Source organism: Ictidomys tridecemlineatus, chromosome 6 (genome assembly GCF_052094955.1).
Source record: "Ictidomys tridecemlineatus isolate mIctTri1 chromosome 6, mIctTri1.hap1, whole genome shotgun sequence".
NCBI lineage: Eukaryota > Metazoa > Chordata > Mammalia > Rodentia > Sciuridae > Ictidomys > Ictidomys tridecemlineatus.
Window position 1 is genome coordinate 157,103,508 of NC_135482.1, and position 14,216 is coordinate 157,117,723.

At 32.8% G+C, this 14,216-nt stretch overlaps 1 protein-coding gene across 1 annotated transcript in view; it reads left to right on the forward strand.

Moving 5' to 3' along the window:
* Positions 1 to 13,873, forward strand: part of Dnajc15 (DnaJ heat shock protein family (Hsp40) member C15) — a 58,290-nt gene extending 44,417 nt beyond the window's left edge. The window contains exon 6 of the mRNA XM_005339669.5: positions 13,647 to 13,873. Within this exon, the coding sequence (XP_005339726.1) occupies positions 13,647 to 13,717 (71 nt within the window). The 3' untranslated portion in view covers positions 13,718 to 13,873. The remainder of the gene's footprint in view (positions 1 to 13,646) is intronic.
* Positions 13,874 to 14,216: the final 343 nt, after the last annotated feature.

The window sequence follows — 14,216 nt, forward strand, 5'->3', positions numbered from 1 at the left end:
TTCCTTTCAGTTTAGTCAAACTCATTACAAATGGCATATAGTTGAGTTAGAAGTTTATGTGTCACATGTATTGAGATGATGTTGATAAAATAAGCAGACCTTTAGTGTGGAGTTCAGTGACTTCCAGTAGTGGATTCATATGATTGGCTTTTAAGACCTTCCTTACTAGCATTTACTCATGAGTACCTAACTCTGGTTGATACTTTACCATTTTGATCAAGAAAGAGAAAACATGATTTGGGCACTATGAATTATAGATATTTAACATCACACAAAAACACAAGATTTAGAGGATCTCCTCTATATCTCTGAGTGGAATATATTATAGAAAATTCTGAATTTTTAAATTTTATTCTGGAATACTCTGAGGCTGAGCCATTTGTTTTTAACTGGCCAGGTTTATAATGTAAATTTATCTTACAAAAAGACAATTATTATAACTTTAACTACACTACAGCTGCTTGATAGAGAAAGCCCATATGTTCATTACTGTTTCTGCTTTAAAATAACAGATGGTAGAAAGTTGCACTGTATTTCAGAAGTCAAAGGGTGGGGGTGCGAGTGAAGGGTTTCTTGTATTTACAGACTTTCAGTTTTGTAATTATTTAGAAAAAAAAATAAAAACAAATTTTGGATTCCTATTCATCCTGACACCAAATATGGCATTCTTTTTCAGCTTTCTCCACTTAATTACTTACTATAAAAATTCTTTTCACTGAACATCATCTCTGTTGGTTTTTGCACTTTCTTTCTTTAGAGTGAATAAACAAGAGTATAAACTTTGGAAAGAGGGTTTGCTTAAAATTTTTAAACAGCTTTAATAGTTACTGAAAGATCCACTCAACTAATTTACTTTGCATTGTGCAGTTTCAGAGTAATTGAGAAAGAAGTGTGTTTAAGTGCCTCCTTGAAGCCTTCTGGCTCCTAAACATCCTCTGTTCCTTGCAGGTCAAGTGAATGCCCTTGGCTCTGATTGATTGCAATAGGATCAAGCACTCATGTCTTTCAGCTGATTGACAAGTTGTTGATTGTGCCTCTTAGCAAGGAGGCAAATTCTAAAATGTATTTGAGAGAACATGTATATTAGGAACCAGTGGTGTTTAAAGAATTACTTGATTTTTTTTTTTTTACTGAGATAGTGTATTTATTAGAGATGGGATTGTTGACGCTGGCATGCTTACTAATATCTTCTTGTCTGACCCCATGTGGGTAGTTGGGTGTGAGTGAATGGACCTGCAAGCTGGAAGCCAACATTGGTCTCTGGTTTCTGTCCTCCAGCAAGCATTATGACCTTGAACATTCCCTTAACCTCTCCAAATGTGAGTTTTATCACCTATAAAATAAAGGAATTTATTTATAGAAGGAATTTATTCATAAAGTCCTTTTTGTTTGCACAATTTAATATAATAATCTTTTATATCTACTCAATTAATGAAGAACCTGTACTATATGTTTCTGTTGAGATCACAGTTTTAAGAAAGACACTCTTTATCTTTTCAGATTAATGTACCCTCTAAAAATGTGTTGACATTATAAATATTTTTTCTGTGTAATTGTCCATTCATCCAAAATTTAAAATATTGGAGCTTCAGAGATTTCATGGACTTCCTAAATCCCATCCATATGCTCAGTTAGGAAGTAAATTCTTTTCTGCCTCTGCTCTAAGTATAAAGTATACTGAATTAAGGGATATTGGACCCTAACTGTATATGATGCAGTTGGAATGATATAAATCTGAAAGTGTGTTTTGAAGAGAAAGATTGTTTTATTTTGAATGGGAAGAAGATAACAGATTTTAAGAAAAATGTATCATTGTCCTTGGATAGAGAAAGCTGGGAGTATTGAGGGGAAAATGAGAATGGACAACTCTTAATTTTGCCCCCTTTTAAATAATTTTTCACCATATTTGGTTTGGCCAGCTCAACACTAAGTCTTACAAGTAGTTATAGGTAGTTAAATTCTTTACCCAGTGCTTCTGAAATTTAAAAAACTGTTACTTCACCCCATCGTTAATAAATTTTCTGTTGGTTTTGCTACCAGCTGGTAGAATAAATTTGGAATTACAAATGTGTGATCAACTATAATTTGTTACACATTTCATTATCAGGTTTAACAAAGAAAGTGACACCAGAAAATTAAGTGTGGGAAATGGCTGAAAATAAATTTTTTGCAGCTAGTTTTAAATGAGCATTCAGATGTGTTTTGGTAAAAATTATAATTTTGCTGTTTCAACTTAGTAAGATAAAAAATTGGTTTGCTTCTTTCCTTACGTTGTCAAAGAAAGAGGTTGTTATAAAAATCAGTGATTTAATATTAATAACTGATGAGGGAAGGACAAAGCAGGTAAATTTGAAAAACTGTAGATTTCTTACAGGCTGTTTAATCTAGTGCTACTCAAAGTATAGTTTTTCTATTCATGCCAGCCTACAGTTTGTTACCTATATGTAATAAGTTAAAAACATCTAGAAACCTTTATAATTTGACATACCTGTGATGTTCAGATGTGTGATACATGTGTTGGTCCACTACAGGTTGAAAATTAAAGAAAAGTACTTCTTCACCATGGTTTGAGAGACACTGATCTAATCAATGCTGCCTCCTGAATCAGGGCTTTGTGCTCCATCAGCGGGGAAAATGGCCCATTAGCTTTTTTTAAGAAAGATTTAGTAGAGGGCTTCTCAGTCTACAGGCAAGCCCACTCCACTGGTAGCAGCTCTGCCTAATAGAAAGATGTTTTCTATGTTTAAATAAAATCTGCCTGCCTACAGTAGAGATTCTCAGTCTTTTTCCATTTATACACTTTTCAGTAAATATTCAGTACTTCATTCTTCTTTAGTAGTGCTTGAATCAAAATTAAATTAAATATTGGAATTAAGTCAAAGTAAATATGTTTTTGAATGGATTTTTTTTTCCTTGATTACTCACATTGAAGAAGCAGCTAAGTTTCACATGAATACCTGATAAAAATATAATACAGTATATCATAGTATATTACATTTAAAGTATGTGTTATAAATGTTTAGAAAAAGAAGAATGTGATTACCAAAAGTCAACATGGAATCACTAAGAAAAAGTGCCTAATTAGCTTGATTTTCTTTTTTGATAGATATATTACTCTTTTTTCCAGAGGGCTTATCTTTTCTCCCTTCATTTTAACATTTTAATTAGATTTAAGGCTTTGTATTTTAGTTACTTTTTGTTGTTGTTAAAGAGTTCATTATGGGGCTGGGGATGTGGCTCAAGCAGTAGCGCGCTTGCCTGGCATGCGTGCAGCCCGGGTTCGATCCTCAGCCCCACATACAAAGATGCTGTGCCCAATGAAAATTAAAAAATAAATATTAAAAAAAGAAGAGTTCATTATGTTTATCACACATTGATTTCTTTTGATAAAAATAAGATTAAAAATAAAGTACATGACTTGTTTATCTTTATAACCTATAAATAAATAAATAAGAAAAAGGAGGAATACAAAAAATTGTAAACAAAACAATTGGAAATGATAACAAATACATGAAATGATCATATTAAAAATTTACTGATATCAAACAACCCAAAACTGTTTTATTTTTGTTTTTCAAACATTAGTTCTTTAATATCTACCATGTGTCACACATTGTTAGATCTTAAGACTATATAATTTTGATATAAGACAACTGGGTTTCTGTCCTCATAGAGCATGCATTGTAATGAAGGGGCAAGCAAAACCCAAGAAGCCCCGTTTCAGGTTGTATTGCCTACAGTCAAGTCTACTGGCCTAAAATGTAGAATAATATGAGAGAGACACCTTTATGTAGGGTGACTGGAAGGGAAGTGGTCTCTGCAGAGACCTACAGAATACAAAAGAGCCAGCTATGTGAAGAGTGCTATGAAAGTATAAGTGCAGAGGCTCTAGACAGAAAAGAATTTAGTGTGCTTAAAGAAGCTAAAGGGTACTGGGGGGGGGGGGCGCAGGGAATCTGAAAAAAAAACTAGTGTGATGGAAGTATAACAGACAAAAGGAGCAGTAACATGAAATGAGATGATGCCCGGATTTTGAAAACTAGGTATGCATTATGACAATGAGAACTGGTGGTTCTGTATAGTATGTGAACTTGTTCTGTATTCAAAGGAAAGTTACTTCAACTTTTAAGCAATTTACCTTTTAAGAAACTATTTCTTATTCTTAATCTAAATTTGTCTATTTATTTATTAAAATATTAAACTTCTTATGTTAATATCAATTACATGATCCTTATGATAGTTTTTGTGTCCCACAAAATTTTTTAATGTGAGTCAAGTGGCATTGTTTTATATTTTTGCACATCTCTAATAGCTGGCTTAATTGAAAACACCTTAGAGTCTCATATCAGTTTCTCCACTCATTCTCTTATGATATGTTGTTTTGTTTAAACATAAAGAATATGTGACTTCACACAAGTAGGTAGTTGAGAAAGGGAAACAGTATTTTGTCTTTTCAGATAGTTGGCAGCATTCGTTCCTACTAAACCAGAACTCAACAAGTGGTAGTTTTTTAAGAAAAGTGGAATCTGAAACAATACCAGTGAATTTTTAAATTCGTTTTAGGTTACATTAAAATCTACTGGTCTATCATGCAGTTTGAATTAATTTTTTTACCCAAATGTGATTTTGTAACATCCTTGATCAGTCATTCAGAGAATATTATTTCACTTAGAGTTATAGATCATCCAAATGTTAATTCATTTCATTGTGTCAATATTTCTCAAGATGTATTCCCTCCATTAGCCTTAGCATCCCCTGGGAACTTACTAGATATGCAAACTTCTGGGTTCATCCTAGATCTACTGAATTAGAAGGTTGGAGCCCAGCAATTTGTATTTTACAAGCCTTCCAAATAATTCCTTTTTTTTTTTGAGAGAGAGAGAGAGAGAATTTCAATATTTTATTTTTTAGTTTTCGGCGGACACAACATCTTTGTCTGTATGTGGTGCTGAGGGTCGAACCCGGGCCGCACGCATGCCAGGCGAGCGCGCTACCGCTTGAGCCACATCCCCAGCCCCCAAATAATTCTTATATTTAGTAAATGAGAACTGCTGCTCTGGAAGTTCCAACTGAGGCCCTAGGGTGTTTGTTGGGACAGGTTCTAGTCTCTAATCACTCTCTACTTAGTACTTTGAAACTTCCAGAAACTTGCCTTGGTTTGTCAGAAGCTTTTTGCTTTTTTCAGAAACATTCTCCTTTGTTTCTTAGCCTTCTGCCCTGTGCAAGTTTAGATTTTAGTACCTGTTTAGAGGGAAAACTCAGCCATATGTCAGCTCCATTTTCAAGCCTGCCTTTGTCAGTTGGATCTTAAACAATTAAGTCTACAGTTTTCGATAATTCATGAGATTGTAAAAAAGCCTTGCCCTTGAATAGCAGCCTTCCTGGGTTCTTGCCTATATTTTAACCTCTTCCCCACACCAAAAATTGGCAAAAACCCTAAGGGAGAAAGCAATGTCAGTGTGTCTTCTTACCTCCTAGTTTGTTCTCCTTCCCAAATCCTTGGACCCTCAAGTCCTAATTTCCTTATTTTTTTTTTTCTTAATAGCAGTAATAAATAAGTGGGATTTTTTTGGTGTGTGTGTGGTTGTTTTATTTTTGTTTTTAATTTGTTCATTTTTTTGGTGGTGGTTTTCAGTGTGGGCATTAATCTCTGACAAGCTATTCCATCATCTGTTTCAAAAAATAAAAGTAAAGAAGGTTACTTGTGAAGGAATATCACAAAGGAATTGGACAGGAGATTATGTAGGTGGCTAGCTAATACAGCAATTTTAGTGAGAAATATTTGTGATCTAGTTCAGGATGTAGAAAAGGAAGTAAGTTTGAAATATATTTTGGAAAGAGAATCAACAGTTATTGCTGGTTGATTTGATATAGAAAATTTAATATTTCTCCTTGATTTCCAAATCAAAGGATTGGTTTGATGTGGAGCAATTTACTAAAGTAGAGGTGATTTAGAGAGGGCAGATAGATAGTAAACAGGATTGGGAGAAAAATAAAGAATACTGTCTTCATGTTAAATGAAGTAGTCAGAAGCGAATCCAAGTGGAAATGGAAGTAGGAAGTTGAATAAATGAATCTACAGTGCAGAAATGGGGTCTAGACTTAGTAATTTCAGAGTCATCAACTTAAGGTGGTATTAAAACTATTCTTAGAGGTTGTGGAAAATGAAGTATGTGTAAGGAGGAAGAAAAGTAGGGGACACAGATGTAAGAAACACAAACTTTCAAAGATCAAGTTTGAAAGGAGTAATAAATAAGCAAAGATAAAAGGAAAAAAAATGTAAGGAAAAATTGGCACAGTAGAAGCAAAGACAGGAATGTATTTAAGGAAACTAAATGATCTGCCACACTGAATGCTGCAGAAACATTTAGATGAGGTTGGAGATTGTCCATGGTATTTACAAAACAGGAAGACTTCAGCGACCTTTAAAGAAACAAAACAGTTTCAGTTGGTAGTGGATTGAGAAGTCAAAAAGGATGAAATTGAGTTAATTTATATAGACAACTTTTTTGAGAAGTTTTTTGAGGAAGTAGAGAAAGGGAGTAGATTGTAGGAGGGAGATGAGGGATTAAAGAAGGAATGCTGTTTTGTTTTCTTTTTTTTTACTTTTTAAATTTAGAAAAGCCTATTGCATAATTTTGAGCAGGGTGGTTTGTGTGTTATTGGAAATGATCAACTAGAGAGATTAATGATTTAGAAAAGCTTTAATTTAGCAGGGATAAACATAAAGTTATTTTAAGTCTCAAAAATCAATTGTATAAATGCAGGACAGAGATTTGGCAGTTTCACATGAAAAAATAGTCATGGGTGTATGTTGATTTCAAAGCCTATAATAACAATATAAAAGCGGCTAAAAAGTTTATGTATTCTCAATCTGCATTAAAAGGTATATAATATCTTTATTAAAAGTCAAGGTTTTACCACAATCTTCTGTACTTGTCTTTCATTTGTTCATTCAGTTAACATATATTTACCCAACTGTATTGAGCTGGGCAGTTATATCTCACACATTTTGTGTCTATTTCTGGATACCAGATTTTTAATACTGATACACTATGTGGTATTCAGAGGAAACCAACAAGGTTGTCAGGAGTCTGGAAAAAATATCATGTAAGCAATCATTCTTTCATTCAAGAAATATTTTTTGAGTACTTAATGTAGACATTGACCAAGATAACTAAACACCTTGCCTTCACAAATTTTATATTCCACTGGAAGAGACAACAGATAAGTAATTTGGTAGATTATAAAGGCCACAAGTTCTTCGTAGCTCCTTTCAGATTGGCCTTGTCACTTTGTTTTGACCAGTAGAGTATAGCAGAAATAACATTGTGTGACTACTGAGCCTAAGCCTTCAGAATCATTGCATCAGCTTTTACCTTGTTAAAACTTTGACACCATCATGTGAAGAAGACCAGCCTTTCTTTCAGAGGAATAAAAGGGCTAATAAAAGGGCTACCATCCCAGCTAAGACCCTCATAAGGCCATACTAGATCATTCAGCCCAAACTGACCTGAACCAGCTTTGAAGACCCACCCTGCCAATTCACAATTCGGAATGAAAAATCATTGTATCATTTAGCCATTGATTTGGAGTGGTTTGTTAGGAAGGAAAGACTTATATAGGAAGTTTCCCATAATGTTATGATGATAAGTGGCTTAAAGAAAAATAAAGTAGAGGGCTGGAGTTATATAGTTCAGTGTTATAGTGCTTGCCCAGCTTGTGTAAGGCACTGGGTTCAATTCTCAGCACCACATTAACTAATTGATTGATATTAAAGGTATTGTGTCCATCTACAACTAAAATATGTGTGATATATGTGTGTATGTGTGTGTGTGTGTGTGTGTATATATATACATACACACACACACACACATATATATATATATAAGAAAAAATGCAGAAAAGGTGACTGGAGAATGGCAGATGGCGGGAATGAAGTTGCAGTTTTACTTAGAGCCATCTTAGATATTCTCTGTAAGAAGATAATATTCAAGCAGAGACCTTAATAGAATATATCATATGAAAATAAAGAAAGAGTATTTCAGACAAAAGAAAACTATAACTTCTGTAGTTTATAAATTATAAGTTTTGTAATTCTTTTGTTAAATTTATTTTTATTTTTATGCAATGTGAATGGGATGAATTTCTTAATTCTATTTTCTGGTTGTTCCTTGAAAATTTATGGGAATATAATTAAAATTTTTGTATTTTGGGCTTATATTCTGCAATCTTTTTTTAATAGTTTTTTTTGAGAGAGGATTTTTAAAATATTTTTTAGTTTTCAGTGGACACAACATCTTTCTGAAAGTATTAATCCTTCAAAATTTTTATTAGCGTTTTTGGGCAATGTTTGGCTGTTAGCCTTTAACATAAATTAAGAATTTTCTTATTAGTTTGTAAGTGTGCACATGTGCACACAACATAACATTCACATCCAAATCTGGAGTATCGTTTAGCACTGCTATGAATATGTACCTGGGGAGAACTGACTCCTTTACAGTATTGAATTTTTCAATCCCTAAAGAAGATATATCCTTCCATTTATTTAGATCATCTTTAGTTTATTTCGGCATAGTCTTATAGTTTTCTGGGTTGTAATTATATTCTTAATTTGTTAAATTTATTTTTAGGTATTGATTTTTTTAATGCTTTTATAAATTGAGTTGTTTGTATATTATTGCTAAGAAAGCAATCTTGGCTTTTTACTATCAGCAGCTTAATAAATTCATTTGTGAATTTGACTCAATTTATAATTTTTTAAAATTGTCTTGGATTTTTACATTCTCAATGAAGAATAACAGTTTCTTCATAAATGACATAGTTTGGAGTGGAGGAAAGGGAATACTTACTACAATGGCTAGAACCTCTAAAATAAATGTTAAATAGAAGCAGTGATAGGTATTTTCTTGCTAATTTCAGAGCCAAATTTTTCAACATTTTACTGCTAAGTATGCTGTTTGTGATATTTTTTGATAACTTTTATCACATCAGAGAAGTTTCCTTCTATTTTTAGATCATTAAAAATTTTTGTTGTTTTGAATTTCATAAAACATTTAAATAAATGTTTTTCTGCCATCTATTGATATGATTAGTTGATATTTATCTTTTTATCTATTAATGAGATGAATTACATTGATTAATTTTTGAATGTTAAAGCCAAGCTTTTATTTCTGATATAAACCTAACTTGGTCATTGATATTTAGTCTGATTTGATAGTGAACATTTTGATTTTGCATCTGTGCTCATGAGTGATATGCATCTGTGGTTTCCTTTCTTATTTTCAAAGATATGCTAGCCATATGGAAAAAAAAAGTTTAAATTTGTTTTCCTTTTCTTCTTCTTTTTTTTTTTTTAATTCAACAATATAATTCTGGCTGGGATTTTATTTGTGGGAAGATTTTCAATTGCAGATTCAATTTCTCAATTTTTTTGCAGAATCAATGTTTTTGATTTTCCATTTCTACTGGTATCTATTTTGATAGGTTGTCTTTTTCTTGTGATTTATTTTTCAGTTAAAAGGTTTTTGTTTGTTTTTAGAGATGAACTTTTTTTAAAATTTATATAACAGCGGAATGCATTACAATTCTTATTACATATACAGAGCTCTATTTTTTATATCTCTGGTTGTATACATAGTATATTTACATAAATTTCTGTCTTTGGATAATAATGATCATCACATTCAACCATCATTAATTACCCCATGCCCCCTCCCTTCCCCTCCCACCCCTCTGCCCTATCTAGAGTTGTCTATTCCTCCCCTGCTGCCTCTCCCTATTCCACTATGAATCAGCTTCCTTATATCAAAGAAAGCATTAGGCATTTGTTTTGGGGGGGGGATTGGCTAACTTCACTTAACATTATCTTCTCTAACTCCATCTATTTACCTACAAATGCCATGATTTTATTCTCTTTTATTGCTGAGTAATTTACCATTGTGTATATATGCAACATTTTTTATCCATTCATCTACTGAAGGGCATCTAGGTTGGTTCCACAATTGAGCTATTGTGAATTTTGCGGCTATAAACACTGATGTGGCTCTGTCCCTGTAGTATGCTATTTTTAAGTCCTTTGGGTATAGAGTGAGGAGAGGGATAGCTGGGTCACATGGTGGTCCATTCCCAATTTTCCAAGAAATCTCCATGCTGCTTTCTGTAATGGCTGCAAAACAATTTACAGTCCCACCAGCAGTGTATGAGTGTACCTTTTCCCCCACATTCTTGCCAACACTTACTGTTTGTATGCATAATAGCTGCCTTTCTGACTGGAGTAAGATGAAATCTTAGAGTGGTTTTGATTTGCATTTCTCTAATTGCTAGTGATGATGAACATTTTTTCATGTGTTTGTTGATTGATTGTACATCATCTTCTGAGAAGTATCTCTTCAGATCCTTGGCCCATTTATTGATTGGGTTATTTGTGTTTTTGGTATCTAGTTTTTTGAGTTCTTTATATACCCTAGAGATTAGTGCTCTATCTGATATGTGAGGGGTAAAGATTTGCTCCTAAGATGTAGGCTCTCTGTTCACCTCACAGATTGTTTTTAGCTTAAGTCCATCCCATTTATTGATTCTTGATTTTAATTTTTGTGCCACAGGAGTCTTATTAAGGAAGTTGGGTCCTAATTCCACATGATGGAGATTAGGGTCTATTTTTTTCTTGTATTAGATGCAGGGTCTCTGGTTTCACTTCTAAGTCCTTGACCCATTTTGAGTTGCGTTTTGTGCATGGTGAAAGATAGGGGTTTCATTTCATTTTGTTGCATTATGGATTTCCAGTTTCCCCAGCACCATTTGTTGAAGAGAAGCTATCTTTTCTCCAATGCATGTTTTTGGCACCTGTATCTAATATAAGATAATTGTAATTTTGTGGGTTAGTCTCTGTGTCCTCTATCCTGTACCGTTGGTCTTTAGTCTGTTTTGGTGCCAATACCATGCTGTTTTTGTTACTATTGCTCTGTAGTGTAAGTTTAAGGTCTGGTATAGTGATGCCACCTGCTTCACTCTTCCTGCTAAGGATTGCTTTAGCTACTCTGGTTCTCTTGTTTTTCCATATGAATTTCATGAGTGCTTTTTCTATTTCTATGAGGAATGTCATTGGAATTTTGATCGGAATTGCATTAAATCTGTATAATACTTTTGAAAGTATGGCCATTTTAGTAATATTAATTCTGCCTATCCAAGAGTAAGATAGATCTTTCCATCTTCTAAGGTCTTCTTTGATTTCTTTCTTTTTGGTTCTATAATTTTTATTATATAGATCTTTCACCACTTTTGTTGATTCCCAGCAGGAACATATCTCAACATCATAAAGGCTATCTATGCTAAGCCCCAGGCCAACATCATTCTAAATGGAGAAAAATTGAAGGCATTCCCTCTAAAACTGGAACAAGACAGGGATGCCCTCTTTCACCACTTCTATTTAACATAGTTCTTGAAACACTGGCCAGAGCAATTAGACAGACGAAAGAAATTAAAGGGATACATATAGGAAAAGAAGAACTCAAATTGGCATCAGAGACCAACTTTTGACTTTCCTGATTCTCTCTTGAGTAATTCTCTCTTAACTAATTTCTTTTGTGATCTCTTCCTTGATAGATTAATTATTTGGAAGTATATTAATTAATTTTGAAAATCAGGGTTCCCTAGATGTGTTTGTTATTGATTTTTAACGTAATTCCAAAATGATGAGTTAACATAGTATAAATCAGAACTATTTAGACTCTCTGTGTTAGAAGTCTTTTTTTTTTTTTCCTTCAATCTCTGGTGGAACTGAAAGCTTTTGTAAAACATAATAAAAATGAATTTACTAGAAAATGAAGTTTTATATGTGTGTGTGTGTGTGTGTATAATGTGTGTGTATAATCTAAGCACTGATTTATATTATTAGATTTTACAAAAAGACACTAATTTATCAAAAGGCTATAATATTTTCTAAACATTCAATTTCTAGACACCCTGGTTATGATTCAGTAATAGTGTAATTCAATCCATACACATGAATTAAAAACCTGTGTCCTTCTATCTTAAACAGAATGAGTGGTAGAGAATTCAGCATTATTCTTAATAAACTGTCTCTAACACTGCCATCAATAAATATAATGTTTAATAAGACTTTCAATCTTCTGTGCCTTTGATTTTTTTTCCAACTGCTAAATGAGGATATAATGGTCAGTGATTTAAATATCCAGAATGCATATAAGTCAATTAAAGATTATGTTTAAGTTAAGTTAATGTTTTAATATTTTTTGAGGATACATAAGATTCCTGACATCTCCTTGATAACTCTAAAAATATAATCAGCTTACCAAGATTGAAATTACCTATTGCAAGGTCATTTTCAGAGATAATCATGAAGTCAACTTATTTCATAACCAAGTAGGTTATGAACTATCTTTGTGATTCTTTTAATATATTCAAGGACATTGTATGTTATATTCTATAAGTGTTTATAGCAATTCAGATCCTAATATGAAAATGTCAGTGGTATCCTCAAGGGCAAAAAGCTAAATATAGCTTCCGCCAGCATTGCTCTTTCTAATGCGGCCCCATGTTTTTTGATCTGCTTTCTTTTTCCTTCATAAGGTGGGTGGTATCATATCAATAAAAGGCCTGAATAAAGTCAGAACAACTTACCTACACTATCTGGATATAATTTGGTTTCTTGTAAGGTCTACAGAGACTTTACAACATTTTCAACATCTATAGATGGTTTGCACTTAAGGGGAGAAAACAAAATAAAAACAAACAGAAAGACTGGTGAACTGTAATATGATTGTTAGCTCATGCATTAAGCAATGACAGTATTCAGGACTAGAAGTTAGAGTATGATGTTTAAATAGCTTTAATGTGACAGTTTGGGGTTAGTATTTTTGTATGTCAAATAGGCACTGCTCATGATTTATAATGATTCTGCATTTGAAATTCACCTCAATTTTCCTCTTGCTGTTTGCATTAGAAACAAAGAACTCTGAAAAAGAGCTGACTTAATTTTATTTTAAGATACTGTGAATCCAAGACTACTTCTGATATTCTAATGGGATCATTGAAGAGAACAAGGAGAATTTCTTTTAATATTTTTATTATCACTCACTTATTAGTATTAGTTCATTCATCTATATTAACAAATATGATTTTTAGGCAGTGGATGTTGCCTTTTTTAACATGTGTTTAATTGTTCTGGAATGATAAGACTTGAGAAGACTTTAAAAATATCCTTTAGATTGATTTACCTCTTTCTTAAAAGTAATGAATATTCACTGCTTTTTAAGAAAAAAAAAGTCATGGGAAAAGACTTTTTTCTTTTGTTTACCTAACCATCCACTTACGTTCAGAAAATTCTCTGGTCAGGTGTAGGATTGGTAAATGTCTGACCAGTGAATATTTGAGTGGTTTTCCTATTATACATGATCATACCTCTGATTTCTCAGAAGTTTGTTTTTGATTGTTGCACATCTGAATACTTCACTAACCAAGGTTAATTTGTCACTATTTGATTCCTACTAAGCATATAAAATAATCTATCAAAGAATGGGGAAATATGAGAATTATAATTGAATGTTTTTTTCTATATCAAGAATGTTTAAAAATGTCAATAATGAAGTATGTTTTAATCCATTCATTTTTCTTTGTCTTCTAAGGTGGATCTCCTTACTTAGCAACCAAAATCAATGAAGCAAAAGACTTGCTGGAAGCAACCACCAAATATTGATTGATGCTCAAGAGCCAAGATGAAGGAAAAAAATAGAGGACTTAAAAAAAAATAGTCCTGCCAATTAATCTGAAATATGGTCTTGATTTTCATACACCTATTGACCATAACCTTTTTTCCATCCTTCAATTATATAATAATAAAAGGTTAATAGACTTGCTTTTTTATTTTCTTTTAAAGGAATCCTGGAAATTTTGTAGCTGGTATTTTGCCTTATTATTTTCTTTGTAATATTCATACTTTTAATGGTTTTTGTTTTATTAGTCCTAAACATCCTTCTCTTCCTTCACACACACACACACACACAGTGTACAAAAGCACGATCATCTCTGGTGCAGTTGGAATTTGGGAGCACTGAGTAGAAGTGTTCTTATGCTTGTATTTGTACCTCTCTGTCCTTTGTTTCTTCAGAGGAATTTGAGACTCTGCCTAAGTAAGGTTCTTGAATGCTTTGAGACCAACATTGGCTGCCACCTCATGAAGAAATGATCCCATATAA